Below are 22,998 nucleotides of genomic sequence, written 5' to 3' on the forward strand. Positions count from 1 at the left end.
TTTTGCACTATTCATCCTCATATATTTACACGTAATAAATATAATGAAATACGTAATTCCATCAGACTTTAGATTGATAAAGCTCCCTTAGAGCCTACATAGCTCATTCTATTGCGAGAAAGCCGTTTGGTTCGAAAGCTTGGGATCGAATCCCATCTAGAACACGTAGAGCCATTATCAGGGCTATTCAGTGGAAAGTGCGTGAGTTAGCTGGTCGGGTTTTACTTTCTGGAAACTAGGATTTTCATTTGCCAACCAAGCAAACTTTCTAGGAGAAAGTATGCAATTTACACACGGAAATCAGAAATAGGAATGGCGAAAAAATCCTAAAATTATGGTTATGAAAACCAATTGTGTGAAGTCGTTGTTCTTTTAAAGGCCAATAGGTACTGGATTCTTAATAAATACTGTCCTTAAGCGTTATTATAGGGTTAAATCGTCTTCTCTCTCTGTGTACGCACAGAGACACACACACACACGAGTATAGTCATCAGTATAACTCTTAAGAAAAGTAGTGTAGACTTCATCGAATTGCAAGAATTAATTAAGCTTGAATTCGATTTGTTGTATCTCGGAGTTATGCCGACAGATTTTAAACATACTTTCAAAATTTGAAGCGGATGAAAGCATTTGCTTTGAAATTAGGGGGGGGGGACGGCTGTGACATCTTGTTGGTTCTAGATCAAGTAGTAGTTTGATATTTGGTAGTCTAGGTGGCAAATGATCCCCCTTCCCAAGGTTTTACCATTACCCTGCCTATTGAATGCCTAGAGTAGATTGAAAAGGTGATTTGATATTAGAACAGGATTCACGTTTTACAAATGTCAACATACAAATAAATTAAATATTTTCAAATCTTGTCGAATTGTATAAGGTCAAAAATCGCTCGGCCCGAGTATTATCTTGATCCTTAAGATCATTTACAATATGAAGCTTGCCTCCCCCATGATTACCTGCTAATAAAGAAATTAATCGTCCCCCTCTCCTTGATTCGACATTTTCCTTTTTAAATATTCTCTTTCTATTCTAAAAGAAGAAGGAAGAGTGCTTCAGTAGTCAACTAGTTCTTAAGCCCTCATTTAATGAAAATATGGCGTGCCACTTTCTACTTTGCAAGAATTTCTATTCAATTATGAAAATAATCGGCGATTTAAATTGATTTGATTTTGGGCTGTTTTATTGTGAAGAAATTAAAGTTTGAAAACTAACACTGTTATTATGTTAATATTCATTTCCCTTGACATGTTCTTTACTTGACTAGTTCTTGTCTCCTACATTCAGTAAGTTTCTGTGACTTTCTTTTTCGAGCATCAGCTTGGTAGTTGAAAATGCACTGGTGAGCTGCTTCATAGTCCGCAGGGCTTAAACGTTTCTACAAATGCTATTCCAAGGCGTAGAAATTCTTCGAAGGGGATGTGAACTTAAAGCTCTTTATTGTCGACATTGAGTGCTATTTTGAAATTTGCATGTTGGGATTATTCAGGAAAGGATAGACTGTGAGAATAATACAGAATCATTTCTTCCCTTTAAGGAAGTACCTGTACCCTATCTCATGAAGTGTATGTGTGTGTGTGTAAAAAAGCGCGATTAGTACTGAGTTCCCTGCAATTTAGAAATGGCTATTTTGCTGGTATTTCTTTATCACCGATGTGGCTGCTGTTGTAGATACTACTTGAATTTCAGAAGGGGGATTACCATTGACAAGCATTGCAGCGAACCTCCTACTTCAGTAATTTGTCATTTCTTTTTCTCATGAGGTGCTTTTTTATGATATCGCTTGTTTCAGATGAAGTAGTTGAGTAATAAATCAAAATAGATTCAATAGCGTAACCTGTATAAGGTGTGGGATAAGGAATCTGCTCCCCACAATCTTCCTCAGTTCATTTAAGTCGAGTTAAATTCGCAGATGGATCTGCAGCAATGTACGAAATCACTGCATTCCACATTTGGTCGAAATGGTAGAGGAACAGGAGACGAAGAATAAAAAAAAAGATGTTTTTTCAGCTACTTTCAGGATGCTTTATTTATTAGTTTTTTGAACTTGGCGCAATATAACCCATTGAATGCATCTCCAATATAAATGGCACGTCTTTAACATTCAACTTTAAATTGGAGTAACTTCTTTTTGCTTAAAGCATGCGATTTTGTTTGCATCTCCAATATTTGAATGCAGGCAATCTGTCCATCGTTTTCTTGGTCAGTTTTTGTTAGTTGACAGTTTTTTGCTAATTTGATTTAACTATTCTTTTTGCACCCATTCTGTTACCATATTCATTATATTCTAATATTCTCTTTTTTATTCATTCGCTTATGGGTTTTAATTGACATTCTTCGTAAATCTTGTTTTATTAACTGTTTTTCGTAATAGTTTCATTTCGCGTGTTGTATTTGTGATGTTTACCTTCTTTTTTAAGTTGAAAAATTAATAGTGGTGGGACTACTGATTAATATATATATATATATAAGATCTAATAAAAGAAACGAAAGTTCTTACTTTTTTTTTCTTTCGTTAGATCTTTATATTGAAAACTATGTAGAGCAATCAACATTTTCACATGTTGTTAGCCTTTAGCAATTATTCTTTACTTCATTCTCCATCATATTTTCATTGTTAACTGTTATTCCTAGATATTGAAATTCCATTGCTTCTTCCAGTTATTTTCCACTTACTTCTAATGTCAATTTTATTGTTTTAAATCTCTGTTGATATTTACATCTTAAAATTGCTGCACGTCTGTTAAAATGTAAATAATTGCATTGGAGTCAATTTAATTTCCTTCGAGTAATAAAACAATATCTGCATATTCAACCAAATTAATTATTATTTTTTATTTTATTTTATTTGTTTCTTAAATTGTTACTATTTCTTCCATATTTTTGTTTAATAAACATGGACTTGAAGGATCGTTAAATTGTTACTATTTCTTCCATATTTTTGTTTAATAAACATGGACTTGAAGGATCGCCTTGTCGATCCCATTTCTTAGAGGCATTTTCTGCGTATTTGTGTTGTGATATCCTATTACACATTACTTTGTTGTGTATATATTTTTGATTATTTCATTGATTAGCAGTGGCAGCTTGCTTGCTGCTAGTACTTTCACGATGTCCTGTAATCTCACTTTGGAGAAAGCCTTCTGTCATTCAATTAAACACATACTAGGGTGGGCTGAAAAGTTCTCTCTAACAATGAAAAAACGAATTTATAATTTCAAAACTATTTTTATTTTTCAACATAATCTCTCTTACGACTAATACATTTATTCCAGCGATGCTCCACCGTCATTATCCCGTGTCTCTAGTGGTTATCAGTACGATCTGCAAAATATAACCCTCTACAGCTGCAATCACCTCTTGATTCGAAGATAAACACTGACCAGCGAGAATGAGTTTTAGTTTTAGGAAGAGAAAGATGTCATAGGAAGACAAATCTGGGGAATTGGGTGGATGTTCCAACAATTCATAGTGCAGATCCCTTAATTTTCCCATTACCAAAACACCTTTGTGGGCAGGTCCATGGTCAGATCGGAATAACATTCCCCAGTTATTGTTTTACCCTTTTCAAGATAATAATAAACAAAATGCCTTTTAGCATCTCAAAACATCGATGCCATTACCTTTCCTACTGATGGAACCGACTTTGTCTTCTTTGGCGCTGAACAAGTGGCTTCTGTCCACTGTTATGACTGCTGTTTGGATTCTTGTGTGTAATAGAGAATAAAAGTCTCATCCATAGTAATAAATCGACGCACAAAATCAGTTTAAATCTTGTTACAACGCTCCAAGCACTGTTGAGAGATTCTCATGCGAGTGCGTTTTTGATCTGCTGTGAGCAAGCGTCACCCCCATCTTCCGCAAAGCGTTTTCATGCAAAATATATCCTACACGTTCTTTTGAAATGCTTATAGTCTCAGCAATTTCACGCACTTTGACTCGCCGGTCATCCAACACCATATCGTGCACTTGATCAATGATTTCTGGGTTGTTACACTTATTTGGACATCCTTCACGTAGATCATCTTAAAGGCTGGTACGGCCACGTCTAAACTCGGTAGCCCATTTCTTACTTGTCGAAAACGAAGGAGAAGAGCGTAAATAAACATTTATGAACTTAGAATGAATTTCTTTTTGCGTTAAACCTTTTACAAAGAATTTTATAACTGCACGATACTCAATTTTATCCATTTCAAGGAATACAGACAACACTTTTGCTTCAAGACAGAATAACAGAATTTAATAGAATGCCTTGCATTTTCGCAGGGATTCTTATGAACAGATGTATCAACTTAGAAAGAAAAAAAATATTGCCGACGGTGTTGCCATCTATGGTCGAGGCCGAGAACTTTTCAGACCACCCTCGTACATATTGGGTTTTAAATTCTGTTGCTTTTTTGTTATTTGCTTTTGTAATGTAACCAAGACGGCATCAGCAGATTACTTCCCTTTATGAATGCATCTTATTTTTATCTTTATTTCATTTTTTTAATATTCTTCATATTTAGCTACATTTAGTCTTACACATGTTTCTTAAATGTATTTTTTTTTTTTGTTTTCTGATGATGCTTTTAATGCTTCATCATATCCGTGTTTTGAATTTCCAGTTGGTTTGTTCTCTTGATTCATATACCGGTTGTTTAATGTTCCATGTAATTTTTCCTAATGAGAATCTATATCATTCTCATCACGGATATATATATATATATATATATATATATAATTTTTTTTAATGTTCTTTTAGTCTATTTCGGTTTAGTATTATTGTGCTGCCATTCCTTAATTAATTTCCTTGTATTTGTTTAGCTTTTTCACTTATATTTTATTGGAGTCGAAATTTTATCAATAGTAGTCCTTAATCACTTCGAATGTGTTACAGATATTAGAAAAGTGTTATATCTGATATTCCGTCCAATTTTTTCTGTCTTGTTTGTTATGTGATCTGCGATAGACATTTCTCCTCTGTTATTTCTTAATATTGCTTTATGTTGATTCTTGTGAATAAAGTATTTTTTTAATCTAAATTCGTTGTTTGTACAAACTTGGAGCAATCTTATTCCATTTTTGCGTGTAATTTTTTTTTTGTTTTTGTTCTTGTAGTTTGAATGGTATTACACTATTTCAAATTATTGCATTTCAAGTTTCCTGTCAGTATTATTAATTCAGAGCTATAATCTGTTTATCAGCATATGGCTTTCGTTATATAGTTTTCGTTAACTGGATATCTTGTTTTGTTGTCTATATTTTTGTAATCTGATCCATATATATTAAGTAGAACTGGAGACAAACTACGTCCTCCAGCCTAACACTGAATTAATTTCTATCTGATTGTAACTTTATTTTTATGCAAACTGTGTATACCTATATGAGGCGTAACCGGATATTCTTGTTTTTCATCATACTCCATATTTTTGCCTCTCTATTTTATCAAACGCTTCCTCGTTAAAGGATAAATGAGTCTCCAAATTAAATTCTTGACATTTTCAAGAATGTGCTTTAAGGCAGATTATCTATACACAATTTCCTTGTCTAAAATCACTTTCCTCTTCTAGGGGGGGGGGGTGTAAATCGTTTGAAATAGTTCTGCCTTTCGTAACGTCTTAAATATAAACTTATTCCTCTCATTTCCACAGTTATTTCCTTCAGTATGTAGCTCTTTACCAGTCCGATGACACTTTACATTTCCTCCAACAATTATTTATAACATTAGTAATCTTTAGAGTAAATATTATCCAGCACACAATAAATTGATTTCCAATTTTTTTTCTGCTTTTAATTCTTCCATTCTAATTGGGTCTATATAAATATAGAGCGGATATTCAATGTTATTTTTTTACCAAATTTGAGCATACCGTAAAGTTTTATAATGTTCCGTTCACTGTTTTTCTTCTCTTGGGTTGTATTTTGTATTGATCTTTTGTATATTTATGTAAATTTCCTTAATATCATGTAAGATATTTCTTGTCTTCCATTGTATATCTTCTCTTTCAGTAATAAATTTATCCCAAGAACCTTGGTGAGTTTTCTTTTACTACGAGTATGTTTGATTTTGAAGAAGCGGTCTGTATGCTAATAGTTTTCCATTTATAACATTTTCTTATCTACGTTCGAAATGAAACTGCTTTTTTTTTCTTTTCACGTATACTTCAGAGGGTGCCGTATGAATTATCTTCATTAAAGGTGTTCGTTCCTCTTCTATGTATCTTCATTTATTTTGGCTTTATTTACGTGTACAGTTAATCGTGATTGTATGATATTCTAAATACTTCTGTTTTAGCGACTACTAAATAAGGATCTGAAGAGTTTATTTTCTCAGAACAGGTACATCTCTTACGCATGGAACTAATTTAAATTTAGTAATATGATCATAGTTCTTATTCCTCAAGTATATCTTTTTTTCTGAAAATTATATTGTCAAATTATTCAAAAATGGAAAACCAACAACAATTTTTTATATTATTTATGCAAAGTTCTGCATATTTACTTATAACATTTGAGAGTGGATTATTTCCAACTCTACATTTCAGGTCGCCTGATATCAATATAGTCATTTTCAGTGTATTTATTTAGTTTTTTGACCTAATAAAATTCGTCCTCTTTTTAACTTTGTTAAGGAGCACAGAAATACTGTATATTTAAGCAGCTTCTACCTGTTTCAATTTAACTATTATAATTAGGTTATTTATAAAAGTGCATTTTTTTCTTCTCATTTTGTAATTTTTCCATTTATTAGCAGTTACGATGTGCTCCATCAATTCGAAACTGATATTATTATTGTTACAAGAGACCTTCAAGTAGTCAGTCAGGGAATCAGCTGGAAAGGCCACACATCATTCACACCACCTGTATTATTTATGTTGGTATACTCTACTATATAACATATAATTGACATATAATCATCCATATCTTTTGATTCAAGTACTGTATTAATATCTTTATTCAGTTATATCACTACATCTGATTCCTTTGTTATTATACTTCTTGCTTTCATGTAGTTCTAGAATGTCCGTGATCCTTTATCGTTTGCCTTTATTTATTCCCGATAATTACCCATTTAGACGATTTTGAGACGGGGATTTTTATTTAGAAAGATACCTAGCCTGACGCCAACCTTGAGAACGAGGATATCTATCTCTTGGAAAGTACCAAACCTACCTCTTGATAGTAGTTACCAGCATCTACATACCACTAGTATTGGTGTTGCACGCAATGGATATGCCGCCAAAGAAGGTTGGAATTCTTATTAATGCTTGACAATTTCGTGCATAAAACATTAGGAATCAAATTTTAAAACTGTACGTTGTAAATAATTAATATAGTGTGTGAGCTAATGATTTTTTATATAATCCGGAAACCGTGAAAAATTGGATTATTCCCATTTTTATTGGCATTGACTAAGTCATGCCTTGCCGTCTGGAGTCAGAGAATTAGGAAACAGTTTAACTTTTTCCTAAGTTAAACTGTCTTTCCAGCAGATATGGTACAAAATCTAAACGTGGACGGGAAGATAATTAGGTATTTTCAATTCTTTTGTGAATAGGTAATATACTTGACCTACATCAGAATTCGTCCATCTTCTTTTCAGTCTTTTGTAGTCTGTTTCCCTAGGACTGTACCAGAAAACATCTTTTGGTAATATTGCTGGATTATTTCAGTATTATATTTTTCAGTATGCATTCAGTTCTTTCTAATGTTTTTATTTTTGATATAGTCTAATCTTCTACATTCTTTTATTGATTTCTATTTCCATGCATTATTTTAATATCTTTTTTGTTTTACGTAACTTATTACATGTTACGTATACTAAATAGTTCAAGGGTTACACTCGTTCATACGTATACACGGTTAACTATTTTGGTTCTCCCATAAGTCATTGCTTCAGTTTTAGAAATTGAAATTTTTTATATTATTATTATCATAATATTGCAGTAATATGTTCATAAAATTTATGAACATATTCCTGCAGATTATCTTCAAAATGTGTCCTTAATTTTTTTTTTGTATATTCTTGCCTTATTACTTGCAAAAAAAAAGTGCTGTATAAACAGAAATTTTAAGAATGAGGCCCAATTATAATTTTGATTATCTGGTACAGACTTCTTTGAATAACCTATTTAAGGTGTTTAGGATATCTTCTTAGCTTCATATTCCAAATTTTTCTCTGTGTTAAGGCATTTGTCAACCGTTCTATGGAATTAGAGCATGAGGCCAGTGTATTTTGTGTATCGTGTATATTTTCTGCCCACCTTACCTGTTTCTTTGCATGAAAAATGCCATTTCGGGAAGACCTCCGTATGAAATAGTTAATTCATCTTCGTTTAAAGTCCTTATCCTTATGCGGTTCTATACTTCCAACCGGAGAAACTGACAAGGGATCTAAGAAAGTTAAGGTCTTCTCAACTGAAGATAACAGGGCTTTTTTTTCATGTCGCCAAAACAGGTACTTAGCAGATATATGGAGACTTTAGGACGTTTGTTGCCTTTGTCGTAATCCCAAAGCACCGTTGGCAAATGCTTTAACATAAAAGGTAAATGCAATATGCGTTCATAAATTCTTTGCATTTCGCACATGGCTACCTATTTCTTATTATTCAATAATATTATTCGATCAAAACGAAGAAACTATTTTCAAAAAGTTAGTATTAAATTTCTTTTAACACTGGAATAAAACGTCATGTCATAAACACATTAGATATAGGTGAGGATATCTCGCCTTTGCTTTTATACTGTCCTTGGACACTTAATTCCGCAAACTCTTGAACTTTTCTGTATTTAAGAAAAATATCTCGGAATGCTGCTTGTAAACTACTTAATATTATAAACTCTTGGGTCGAATTAGTATTCAGTCGGACACTCGAGAATCGCTGACTTAAGATGTAATTCACTTTTTGTTCCAAGAGGTAATTTTTAAGTTGATGGAGGTTTAAGAATCTTAGATGAGAAAAATTTTGGGACTGACTATTTAGAAAGCAGTACTCTAAACTCGTTTATTGAACGATTCGCGTGACTGAATCGTTCAGTGAAAATACTCGTGCTCCGTAGTGAACCTGACTTTGGTGTAGATGTCTTTGAAATGAAGCAGAAATTTTGCCATCTGTGTATTCCCATAATTTCACATCGTGAACACATCACGCATGATCCATAAGTTTGGTCCCCGAGGCGTTGTATTTCATCTCAGTTCTGAGACAAGGGAATACGGATTTTACCACACTCGTTCCTGCCATAAAAGCCTTTAATTAACCACGAGCTTATACCATTATGTCATATTATGTTTCTGCTTAAACACAAGAAAATGCTGCTCTCGCTGCACACAGTTTCTAGGATTACACACCTATCAAGCTCTTCGCCAACTGTTACGAGCGTGTATATTTTAGCAGGCACGAAGGCCGATCGTATTACCATATTTTAGCTCCACTCTACAAACATAAATCACAGCATTCTCTCGTTCACTAAATAATTCACATACTAGTGAGTCCCGTGTCTAGTTGAAAGGTCATACTTCCTTCGCCGTACCCAGCTTAAAGTATAATTGCATTCCGCTGTCCGCCTCCACAATCTTCCATTTCAACCGACTTAGAAGTGACAGATGACATTTCTCCGGCAATGACGTCACGCCTGGTCAATGTCAGTGACGTCACTCGAACAAACTTTAATGTGTGCGCCTTGTTACTGGGACGGATGATGTATATCCCGAAAGAATGCCGCAGCGAAGAATATTTTCGAATGTCTGTTGATCCCGTGGCGTTATTAGAAGGAACGCCAGTAACGGCGAATGATATTTATTCGATGGGCGAGATTAAAAACGAATAGTTGAGTGTGCACGAGAATGAGATCGTGTTTTTTTTACTGCATTTTCGACGAGGTCAAACTTCAATTCATTGAGTTTTATGTCGACACCTTCTCTAGAACTGAATACATTGCTTACGTGAAAAGGAAGTAAACTATGTTTATAACATGCGTGTGAAACAAGTGTCGTTTCAAGTCAAGTAATACTATCTTTACATCCGAGGTTTTTCTTAAGAATTCCAAACATCCAGTATTACTGAATGGGAGCATGGGTTTCTTAATCGTACTTAGACAGGACTGAGATGGATGCTGTAGAAACATCGAGACAACATTCAGTATTCCTTTAAAATAAGTCTCCGTAGCTTAGTCGGTATCGGCGCACTGTATTTAGAACCACCAATAATCTGCGTGTTCTATTTCCATTTTGGTGGATGTTTGTGAATTATACTTTTAGTTGGTAGGTTTCATGCTTTTCTGGATTAGTTAACCTTAACATATTTTGTACTGTTCAGCCAATGCTCATGGAATTACCTCAATCTCTTGAGTCATTGAAAAACTTGGATATCAAACAATGACTCAGAATATTGAGGTAATTCCATGAGCATTGGCTGAACAGTGCAAAAGATGTTATTTTTAAATATCAATAGTAAATAGCAACAAAATTAAATGGTACTGGAATCGATAGAAAGCCGATAAACATGTCATATTTGATGCTATCATTAACAAATCACTTCACATGGAATAAGCCGTGTAAATTTCAAAGGGATGACTTACAAACATTCATAAATATTTGAATATCCGCTGTTTGACCATTTGAAGCTGCTTAGTATATTTTTAAGTGCTGCACTGATGAAAATAATTGAATACATAGTGGTCTCTTTTGTACCAAACGAACTGTCAAACAAGAAATAAGAGTCCGCATTCCAACCGAGTGAACATGTTTCCGTCATCAACAACCCTGCTCTACTCGTTTCCATTAAGACTAGAGAAACGTCGAGATTATTTCAGGTTTGCGCTTCATTAACCCTCGTATATCGATTGTCGGAGGAATGCTTATCATGTCTCTTCGTGATAACTAGGACTGACTTACTAGCGAATCTCTTCGCTCTCTGCGTCATCCATTTACGAAAGAAAAACCTACTGGATGCTGTTTCGGCCACATCCGCACGCGCGCACACACACACACACACACTTCAGTTCATCAAATATTCATGGGAACTCTTTTTAAGCACGCGTTTTAAGTCTTCTTGCTTTCATCAGTTTAAACTAGCGTAGATTGGAGGGAGATTGAATGTCAATAATTCTTACAAAAACGAAGTTCAAGGCGCCAACTGGGGACATGTTGAACATTTCGCCGTTGATCACGGTAATACACGAAGACGTATCAATTCCAATCTGTTCTCTTTTCTATATTACACGTTATCTGTGTTGCATTCATTTTGAATAAAATTACGATGTGTCTGGAAAAAATCCATGTTTTTGCAATCTAGTCGACTGTTTTGAAAGAAAACCACCAAGCTGTAACATTAATAAAAATGCTAATAGTATACACATTTATAAAAGAAGTGGTCGTTGGTCTTGTTTTACACCAAAATAAATACATGCGCATGCAGACATTATTTAAAATAAACAGCGAGTCAAACAAAATTATTCGATTTTGTTTCTTTCAGATTCCTCCAAAAAGCTGAGTGATGTGTTGGACGAATTTAAGGGAGAAGGTATTTTGGCCAAGTACAACCCAGAGGGGGTAAGTAATGTTTTAAAACGAATTAATGCTTATTAGTTTCAGTTCACGTTATATACAGTATACTTCAACCGAATCTTTACTCCTCTCTTTAAACTCGAACGTATTGAGGTGAGACAGCTGTCTCACCTCAATATCAACCACGTCTTTTTGATATAATAATGCCGAGCTGGAACATGACTTCAAGACCAGTGTTTTTCTTCACGATGTTGTAACTTAAGTTTAATTTTTTCCTGTAATTTAATTATAATTCAGTACCATCTTTTATCGACGCAACAACAATATTACTTTGATAGGATTACGCGTGTGGGGAGGGGTGAGTAATGGACTGCTGCAATCCATTTAGATGTACCTTGATCTTCCATGGATGAAATCACTTACTTGAATTGCAATATTCTTTTTATCTATTATTTTTTCTACAGAACTAACATTTTCTAGGTACTATTCGATATCATAGGGAGTAATTGGAGTACTTCCATTGGAAACATGAACCATTTCTTTACTACTGTTATAAATCGGGGTTTTTGCTTACCTGAGCTTTCATAATTTTCCCTTATAAAGGATCATTCCTCTCCAACAATTCCCTGTGCCAAAGATTTCGATTTCCGTTGATATTTCATTTTTTAAAACTTTCCATTGCATTAAGCAGTGGCCCGAATATTGTGAAATGCGTGCAGTATAATTCCGATATAACATCCCATGGATACAGCGCTAAATCAGATAATAAAACCGGATTTTCAAATGATCGTCATAGTGGTACAACCGATTGACGCATAACATATTACTGGAATATAACGATGAAATTAATTAAATTCGCTATTTGTAGTAATAGTAATTGATTTCAAAGGAATCCATGCATTTATAAAACTGAAATCTTGTTATCGATTTATGGTGAGGGATAGTAACGAAGTGCAAGGGATGGGAGGAATATCAAACGAATTACCCCCTCCCCTTCCCCCCACACACACCACGAATGCATTTTATGAATATCGTGTCTTGAACTTTATATGGCTTGACTTTTTTTTCAGTGTAACATTTTTTTTTCCTGTCACGGTCTGCGATAATGATTTCACCAAATGAGACTTCAAAATGGAGCAAGAATCTGATATTGCACATGTTCATACATTAAAATTGAAACCCTACGTAGAAAAAAAAAAAGAAATTAAGTCATCAATTTAGAAAAGAACTGCTGATTGATTTGTATAAGAGTATACGTTTCATCAAGTGAAATAAATTAACTAATATTTTAATTTGAATTATAATCAAAATATAATTTTTATTAAATTAATAATAAACAGTAATTTATTCTATAAAATAAAAATGACTTCTTTTGCTTAAATTTTGAATTTTTAAAAGGTAATATTTACAAGGTCAAGTTTGGACATCACCCTGACATTACAATCGATTCTAATCAAGGAATATATGCTTCTAAACCATTTTAGATAAAGATAATTACAATTAATAAAGAATTGATTTCAAATTTACTTACGCTTTAAATATAATTAATTTAAAACTCTAATATGTTTATTAGAATTGTAAAAATTTATTAAAATCTCTTAATTTTACACATATTTAGAATATAATATTAATACATCATTTAACATTTTATATAAAAAAATAATTTTAACAGCAGCAGATTTGTCATCGTTATTTATTCAATCGTTATATCTATACTAAGTTTTAATTTTTAAATAAAAAAACTAATATGAATGACAGAAACTTTGTCGAGAAGAAATTCGTCTAATAATAATAGACTAATAGTAGATTAATCCTGTAATTTGGTTTTTAAGAAAACCAAAATCAAGAAGACAGTTTCCCCATATACAGAAATTTCACAATTAAACCATCTGAATGGTTTATCAGATGTGAATACTCATTAATCAAAATGTTATTTAAAAAGAGGTATTTTAGCACACTGTTACAGGAAATTTCAGTTAATTAATCCATTTGATTTCTTCATTCGTTATATCTCAGGGTTCGCAATTGTTGGGCTAAAGTTTCACAATTGTAAGAAAATATTCTCTAAGCGTGATTCAAGCAGCAAACGATTTTAACAAATTTAATAAATCGCGCTGGGATGTCAGTTTCATCATCTTCATGTTGTCATTTAGTTCGATTTTAAAAAATGCTTAAAATTTCCTACTTCTTTATATCTAAAAGCAAATTTTTTCAGTGGTTTCGTTTTCGAAACTCTACTTTAAAACTATTTGATAGAACTTTGCAAATTTAGATGCAACCCGTGTAAGAAACAAACTATGTTAAGTACATAAATTGGGACCAATGAAAATAATATAAACCTATATTTAAATTTGAATATGACGTCCTTTTACATCCACACATTTCTTTAAGAAGAGAAACACTTTTTCATTATGGATTCCAATGCGTTATCTGTAAATGTTTCTTTTCATAATAATCGAAATTCACGTTGTAATGGGCGATGCTCATATTTACTTCCTAATTCTTGGCAACAAAAAAGCAGTAAGGATTCTGGAATTCAACGGACGAGATTTTATATAATTTATAAACTGAGCACATTCTTGAAAAGCTTATTTGAAATTGAAGGCAATTTGTTCAGATTTAGGGCCTCCTTGTGAATGCTGCAATGCGCCGACACAGTCTGTTCTTCTGGGACCCCATCAGGAAAGCGCAGATCAGTTCTAGACCCTGTCATTGACTGATTTATGGCTACTCAGACCAACACATTCCTCTCCCCCATTAAATGCACTTTAATGTTAAAAATCATTAAGTGCATTAGTGATTTTTATAATTAACCTGAAAAAAAATCTTGAATCGCGAATTCTGTAAATATCGTAAAACCATATAAATATACAATGTCTGTATATGTTACTTTCACCACTTGCAATGGGGGATAAAAGTTGATACGTTTAACAATTGCACTCTGTATCTCCTATTAATCTACAACTTCATATAAATCCAACATTACATTTTCGTTGGAAATACTTTCATGCCTTTCATGTATTTTCTGATGGAAGACAATTCATATTTCGTATTTATAAATATATATTGGCTTATTTTGAATATGCTGGATTCTCAATTCCAAATGGCATTTTTGTTTCGATGCGCTCATCTGATAACATGGAGTTCATGGACGTTGGCAAATGATTATCTTTGCTAATGAAACGAACGTGAAATACTCGTCAAGTATTTCCAAGTCTAAGAAGTTATGATTTTCTTATAATCGCACCTTGGGTGCATGAATGTTTACTTTTATTTTTGACACTGTCACTAGATTCTACTTGAACTGTTATTAGATGTACTTCTCTTTACTCGTTTATTCATATTGAAGATGAGCGGGTGTTTCCAAAGAAATGAGGGTAAAAAAAGGAGCGAATTGACCGTAACGATTGACGCCCAGTATGTGCAGACTTTCTGTATCACGTCATCATAGCAGTCTGACATTAGTACTTGATCAGTCGGTTAGGTATCAGGCCCGGATTAAGTGGAACCTCTTCGTGTGAGTGTGCGCACGTTGTTATACTTGAATAGGCGATGTCACAGTTGACGTTTACATCTTACTTTATTGCTTATACCTTCATTTTCTTTGTCAACACCTTACTTGCTGTATTTAAATATTTTTATATTTTCTCAGGGTCGATATTTTTTCACTACGAACGGTCTACCAAGCTTAGCACTACACTTGAGAAATCTTACAGCATTATTCTTACTGCTTATCTGCAATAGCAAACTTGTTTCATTGAGTACTTGGGTTTGATGAAAAGTAAAAATACTGTAACTTAACAATTTATAATATGCAGCAGAAACACGTGCAGCGAGTGCAAATATTCGACTAATCGATGAACCCACTGAGATGTTAACATTAAGAGAAATTGAAGATGTAACTATGTTGAAGAAAATCAGTGACTAACAAGTCAGAGAGAGAGAATAGTAAAGTGCAGTCAGTAAATGAATTGTATCTGAAAACGGAAAGATGGAAAATTCATATTAAGAATACAGGATGATAAATGGTCAGTGAAAGTAAATATAATGGATTACTGAAGGAAAGACCAAGAAGATGATGGGATTGTCTTGAAAACAGCGGCACTACAAGCAACTGAGCTTCGTAGCGAAAGAAGACCTAAACATATTTTTCAATTGCACTGTAAGGACGCTGACCTAGTTAATGAAACGCTCGCAGTTAATGCACGTGTGTCACTCCCTTTCTTAATTATACGAAGTTTGATTTGCATATAAATATCCTTTATCTTTTCACTTATTTCACATCGCTCAACCTAGTTTTGCTTTTATAACTGCGGTTTTCCTTTTGTTTGTAGAGCTTGCCTATCTAAGAATTACTAAAGAATATTCGCAAAAGCGGTCTCCTTAGCCTCAGTTTCTCTATAGTTGGATTTCCAAGCATAAAGGGTTAACAGAACAGCTTTCAGATGAAAGTATTTAGAGATGCGAGTAAATCTACTTCGCAGCGTTCCCATATAAGCGAGTGATGGGTGTATCTTGGAGCATGTCTTCTACGTTTGTATTATTAATTCACGGACAAGTAACACGACGAAGTTGAATACGCTTAAACCGGGACGTTTTTGAACATGACCACAAAACTGCATAAATGGTATTTCACTTAAATCTTTGATACATCCCTTTTTCCCGCATTACATTGAATTGATTATTGTGGATGATTACACGCAGTTTTAATTGGACCAGATTCGATTCCTTAATCCACTTGGAAGTATTTGCCAACTTTGCAGTTGTGGGCCAGTGAGAACTACATCTTAGGAAGTAAAGTACCAAATGTAATTAACTCGTGACAGTTAGTTTACAAAGAGTTTATTACACGTTGTCCAGTATCATACATACTAGCCGGCGCACATGACATAAGTATTTATTTTTGGTTGCATCCCTGCTATAATGAAAATCCAAGTTGACTCTTTCAGCATATTGATTGTAGTGAACCAAAATGGGTTTTTGATATCATTCCATTATTTTTGTTCAAGCCTCATAACATTTTTCTATCCCGTAATCGTTTGCACTAAACTATTATACGAGATGTTGATTCACATTTCTGTAGCATGCAGATATCCTTTCTTCTTTTGACTTATTTGCTATCCATTTTCATTAAGAAAAAAATAAGGCACGCTTGCTAAATTCCAGGTAATGTCATGGTTGTTTATTACATGGATAGAAAGTTCTTTTTTAATCTTTTATTCTACGTCTGATTTTGGTCCATCCGACTTAAAATGTTACTGTGAGAGCCTTTATCTCATCTACGCCTCCAAATGGTGAGATTATTTCTGTAAATGGCATTCCTTTGTTTTCATTTCTGTACACATAAGTGGCAGATAGAATCTAAGATCTCTGTTTGATCTAGAAAGCACCACTGTAGGAAAAAAGCCTAGTCCTGTATTTTGTGAGTTGTAAGACAAGAATTCAACAAAAAATCTACATAATTCTAACGGTTGGTATTTACTTTCTGTAAAGAATTTAACTATGCAGATGAGTTTTCTTGCGACATACTATCTGTCCCATTCCTCTTGGAAAAAATATGCAGACACGTGAAGCATTCAATTGATACTGCGATCTGTGCATTACGATAATTCTTTCAAATGTCTCATTTAATAGAAAGAATAGCTGTATCTTAAAATACAGCTATTCTTTCTTTTTATAGTTAAAGTCTTAAGAGTCTCAGCAGTTAATGCAGCCTCTTAAGACATGTAACTATTCTTTCCGCACACAAAAGATGCAAAAATTCTTCAAGGCCCATTAATGTAGAAGAATGCGATTTTCCGGTTGGTTTACAACGGCATTTTAGCATATTTAGGGATTTTATTTAAAAAAAAAAAAAGCCTTTACTGGGCCGCCATTCTTATTTAGGTTTAGATGATGAATCAGAGCTTCACTTTCTTTATGCAGCCCATTTTAGTATAAAAAAAAACAGCTTAGGTTTAAGACGAGTTTCTTCCACTGACTTTTATGTCTGGAAGAAATGGTAAGAGCAAATTTATCCAACCTCTGATATGTTATGTAACCCCGTTTTTATCTTAGGAATTTCTCGTTCTTCCTGTATGATCATAACACGAAAGAGCAAAAGAACAACCCGATAGACACCTCTATTGGACAGAGTTAAAAGTAGATCTTTCGGGGAGGGCGCACAGTGAAGTTGCCAGCTTCTAATTGAAAGGGACAGGTAAATTCATAGAGCTCAGGAAACTGAAGTTTTTCCAATATGGAATGAAACTAAGCAGTTGCTTAGTATTCCATAATGCACCGCACACTTCCTTTCTGACATGTATATTGCTATGCAAATGAAGAGCCGCCACCACCCAGCTTTCGACCCTTATTTGAGGTCCCATTAGTGGGAGCCAGACCAAGAAACATAAGATTTTGAATTAATATGTTTCCCATATAAAAGTACCCTAGTCGTAAATCATTGTATTAAACAAGAATATAATTTCTTAGCAAGTATGATTTACTTTATAACCAAATGAAAAAACTTTCTACCACTATCTTTAATATCTTATCTCTAAGATGGGAGCTACAAGCAGCGGAGAAAAATCTGAAGTTAATGGCATCTATGGGTAGCAAAACCCTGCGAGTTCCAATCTATATAATTCATCTATAAAGCGAAATCATATGAAAGGATGGGGGCGGGGCATAAAAATGATCAGAATGTGTTGCTCAACATAGCAACACATCCTGGATGGGAGAGATCAGTGGTGGCTCATGGCTTGAAATCGTGGGAGTGCTGCAACTTTTGATATATATACTGTAAGTAGAGTGTATACGTGTTTGGATAAAATATCAAAATTATGGTAAAAATTTTAAAAAAAATTAAAGATGAAAAACTATTGTTTATTATCGATAAAATTATACAGTTTGGTATAATTCAAAATTATTTAGAAATAAAATCCATTCTTCTTGTTTTTTTCGAGCGTAAACGTCAATAACGTTTTCCTTGATATTTGTGTGACTGTTGAAAAATTTATAGTTCACTTCCAATCACTACTGTCACAGAACTTATTTCTTGAGGTTGCACTGCTGAGGTCATAGTAGTCAATAACCCCAATAATGTTCTAAAATAAAAACTATAACAAATGTTATTTCTTTAATGTCCAAATATTTAAAGAGACGGAGTAAACACGATAAGCATTACTATTGGCACAAACTGCATATAAACAGCAGTGGAACTGCGCGACGGACAGTGCCGCATTACGCTAAAGCTCTATCTCACTATGACGTGCATATGCTTGCACGCGTAGCAATATGACATTGTGGTAAACACAGTGCTGCTAGCGTCCTTCGCCCTCCTAAGTGCTACAAGATGGATTTTTTATTATTTTTTATACAAAATAAGAGAATTATATAGGATTGTTGATGATAAAATTAAATATTACAAGCAAATATAAATAAATTAATAGATATATATCGAGAAACATTGGGGGTGCTGCAGTTCCGCTGTGCCTATGCAGGAGCCGCCCCTAGGAGAGATTGAAGAGCACCATTATGTTCTTCAGTCTGTCTCTTTATTATGTTTTGCAGTTTTTGACAAGGAGAAAGGAGTTATACTTCTAACGTTTGCTTTTGTTTCTCTGGATCTTTTCTCTGTATATTTACATTTTATCAGGTCCTCTGATTGAAGGACGAAAGTATTATTGCCATTATATTAACAGCAGTCGTTTCTTTCGGCATTCATTGGTCATACAAAAAGCTGCATTCACGAGAGAAAGTTGGATGAAAACGATAGGCTCTTCTTGTGTCTCCCCTCCCATGTGTGTGTTGTCCTTGTAGGTTTCTATACGAAAAATATAGCAACTTCTTTTCAATTAAACAACTGACACTTTACACAGTTATACATTTAGGATGTTTTTATCACCTGGAATTAAATTTGTCGTGTGTCAAATTCCCTGTTAACTATTGTGAATGAAATATACTTTCATTCACAATCATCGTCACATAGAAAGAAAATAAACAATAGTTAATTACAGCTATGGTTTATTTTTGTTATCCTTGTGAAAATATCCACTGGATGTCGCTGATTTAGCCCACTCTTCAACAAGTATGCTTTTATGCGCTATCGTGTTACTCTATTGGCCAGTATTCCCTTTCTATTTATGCCTCCTTAAAAATGAATTCATTCCTATTGCGAGACATGCATTGTCTTCATAATTTATAGATTCTCAGCTTGCCTGTGATGCATCAGCGCTAAATGATCAATATGAAGATCTTAAAATGATAGACCATCGCAGTTCTGTCTAAAATGTTTTTCTTTTGACCAGGACATCGATTATGAGGGCTTCCAGTTGTTTATGGATACGTATCTGGAGATCGAAACTCCCCGGGATCTCGTGAAGCGTCTGTTCCTCTCATTTGTCAAGAAATCTACTCAGCAGACACCGCCGAATGTCGATGGGCGCCTCCTGAAAGTAAGGAACTGTTTAAACTAATCATTTTAAAATAAAATAATTTAAAATATAATTAGTTTATCAAATTATACAGTTATTGGCTTGGATTGTTTAGACATTACCGAGACTGCAAAGTTCAGTAAATTACATCTGCTATTGTTCTCGGACAGGTTTGTTTTGTGGTGGTGGGGGGGCTAAGTTATCGATGCAAACTCGCATACCTTTGTTTAAACTCAACTAAGAGTTGAATTTAAACAAGTTCTCTTAAGCCATTTTTCTGGTTAGAGAACCCTTTGAGAAAGTTCTGTGCATACTGGTAAAAAAGAAATAACTGTGAAAATAATGACAAGAAGTCAAAATAATGAAAAGTGCGTATTATTATTTTAGTTGCTAATATATAAACGAAGATTTGGAACTGCCTTTGCGACAGTGAACCTTGCAGCTGTTACATTGGTTTTATTTGAAAACAATCCGGATGATATCCATTTGTTACGAAGAACGATAATCGATGGACCGAATCCGTAGTCGACTTGTACAGAGTGGCCTGTAAGTCAGAGATCATTTCGTAGAAAGGTCCCATCTTTGTAAAGCAACTGCATAAGTTTTATCACCAAATTTTTTATTAGTTCTCAAAAACCACATCACGTAAATGCCTTCCATTTTCGGCTTCACAACAACAGATCTTTTTTTACGGAACATTGCATGACTTATGTGCCACCCTGTACAATAAAATGTTCTTTCGAGTAATACAGAAAAAAATGTTAAAGTTGAACAATACACTTGCACAAAGTCAGGTCAGCGATGAGCACAGTCAATTTAGTTTATTCAGGAAAGTGTAATCAGTTTTATTTTAATTTTGAGCAAGTTTATCTTCATTGAAATCATAATGAAATAGATCAAAATTCGCAGACTAAACTGGACTCAGATAAGATAACATTTAAAATCAAAGTTCCACAAACTAGGTTTACTGTGGTTGAAATTCTAATGTGGATATTGCATCAAATTAAAGTCGTCTCCTGTTCTTTAAAATAACAGGGTTTATGGGGCTAAAATACCCCCATAAAATAACGGCAACATCTTGAAGACTAAGATATTAACCTTATTTTGCCTTTTCCTGATATCAAAGTAAAGTTTAAACAACCGCGAGCAAGTGACATTCCTCACAACAAGAATTTTACAAATTTATTATGAGTTAATTATTCTTGCAGTTATTTTTCTGCAGCTTAAGCTGACCCCTTATATTCTACAATAGTTTACAAAATGCCTTTTGAGGCGCAATTAAAAGACGTTTGGTTGGAAAGGGACAAATAGATTGTTGAGAACTTAGTTTAAGAGGTTTTTTTTTTCTTTCGGAAACTTTCTGCAACACAAACTGGCTTGAGAATTTCAGTTGATAGAAATAAAGCACTTTCTTGAAGCCCCCTGCTTGCAGTTGAATTCTAAACAACCCAATAATTGTTTATTGAATATTAATATGCATATTTAATGTTCGGAATCATCTCTTTTCTTTGTATATTATATTTGTTATCCGGGCGGACATTTTTTACACTGACTCGTTTAAATAAATAATTTTTATAAGTCCAGAAACATTCTGGAAGCTTAAAAAATTAAAAACGAGCTCCTTAGTCCAAAGAATCGCCGATCTCAATATAAATAGTGCCCTGAATTTGCCAGGTTAAGTAGAGAGATGAAAAATAACAGAAATAGTGTAGTGTATCCAGGGAGGTGAAGATCTTTATTTCATTAGGATATTCTGCATCTTGAAAGTTATAGTCTAATCTCGTAAAATTGTCTCTAAAAAGATTTCCATCAAGTTTTGCACTGCTTCACTCGAAGCATTACTACTTATTGTGGATTCGGTGTTATAGGTAATAAGCCCGGTAATTTTTCTTAAGAGCATCTGTTTGTGGCTTAGCTGTGGCCTATCGACTTCGATACTCTGATAAGAAATTATCTGGTGATGAGAGATCTGGAGACCAGATGGCTACAAAACTGTGAATCTGTGATATTGAATCTAAATATTGTACTGTTTACTGCTAATGGTAATTTATCGAAAGTAAACTGTCGTAGATACTTGATCATATTGCAATAGTGACTTCTACAAACAAAATGCTAAGCCTATAGTATATTATTTTTGCTTATGGATATTCAGGAAATACTGCTCTAGACTAAACATGGAACATTTTTTAAGCCACTTCAGGTCTCCAATAAGCTAGGTAGTGGTCTCGCTCAAAGCAAATGAAATTAAAATTGCTCCGCAAAATGTTTTTGTGACGTAATTAAAAAGACGTTTGGTTGGAAAAAATATTGAAATATTTACTTATTACCTTAAAAGCATTCACAAAAGTCCACGGTGAGTTGTCATCAAATCGATATGTGCTGAGATAAGCACCACAAGTCTATTAGAAATCGCTACCAATATTCATCAGAGTAAAAACTTATCTGGGACACACATTGGTTCTTCGATAGCTGTGTTCTCATTGTCGAAAAGTAATAGAAAAGTTTTCTATAATATTTCTGATTCACTTCTCTATAACATTTATGTTTTAGACTGATAATGAGACCTGCTAATTCTGAAAATCTGAATATAAGCAAAGTAGCCATGTTTCTTACATTCTAACCATTAAATGCAACAAAGTTTGTTATTCTTCTTATATTTAGACTTCCACAACTGGCAAACAGCATAATCATACTTTTTGTTCAGTCTTTCTAAGACTACTGTGATTTTCTCATACACCCTCGTCCACTAAAAGCAAATTTAATACGATAGTTCAGAGTTACGTGATACGAGTGGCATCTTGTGATAATTTTACAAGCGGTGTTTCCTTTCATTTCCATTGTAACTACATCAGATTTTCGTGCATGGCTGCTTCAAGTTAAACTGCGACCACGCACATACGAAATTAGGTATTGTTGATTAGATTAATATGGTTAATGTCAAGAACTGTAAATTAGACAACCGCTACTCTTCGTCGCATGTATCCAGTGCCTTCTTTCAAAACGTAAGAAAATCTCACTCCCAAAATCCGAAAGAGGCATCTCATGTTACGAAAAGTTGGTAGATGAAATAGTAAATTCCCTTTCACGTGCCATTTTGTTAGT

The 22,998-nt window shown here is 33.9% G+C and overlaps 1 protein-coding gene and 1 long non-coding RNA gene across 8 annotated transcripts in view; one reads left to right on the plus strand and one right to left on the minus strand.

Annotated features, from left to right (window-relative positions):
* The window catches only part of Dgk (diacyl glycerol kinase 1), a 419,112-nt gene that overhangs the window by 276,886 nt on the left and 119,228 nt on the right, over positions 1-22,998 (plus strand). For all 7 annotated transcript variants that reach the window (XM_090405486.1, XM_090405489.1, XM_090405485.1 and 4 more), the window contains 2 exons: positions 11,451-11,527; positions 19,771-19,917. In XM_090405486.1, the coding sequence (XP_090261612.1) occupies positions 11,451-11,527; positions 19,771-19,917 (224 nt within the window). The remainder of the gene's footprint in view (positions 1-11,450; positions 11,528-19,770; positions 19,918-22,998) is intronic.
* Positions 18,366-22,998, minus strand: part of LOC150098952 (uncharacterized) — a 225,713-nt gene continuing 221,080 nt past the window's right edge. Inside the window, exon 6 of the long non-coding RNA XR_016549524.1 lies at positions 18,366-19,911. This is a non-coding gene — a long non-coding RNA (uncharacterized LOC150098952). The remainder of the gene's footprint in view (positions 19,912-22,998) is intronic.

Source organism: Typopeltis vanoorti, chromosome 15 (genome assembly GCF_054136105.1).
Source record: "Typopeltis vanoorti isolate ZY-2024b chromosome 15, IOZ_Tvanoo_1.0, whole genome shotgun sequence".
In the NCBI taxonomy this organism is placed as follows: domain Eukaryota; kingdom Metazoa; phylum Arthropoda; class Arachnida; order Uropygi; family Thelyphonidae; genus Typopeltis; species Typopeltis vanoorti.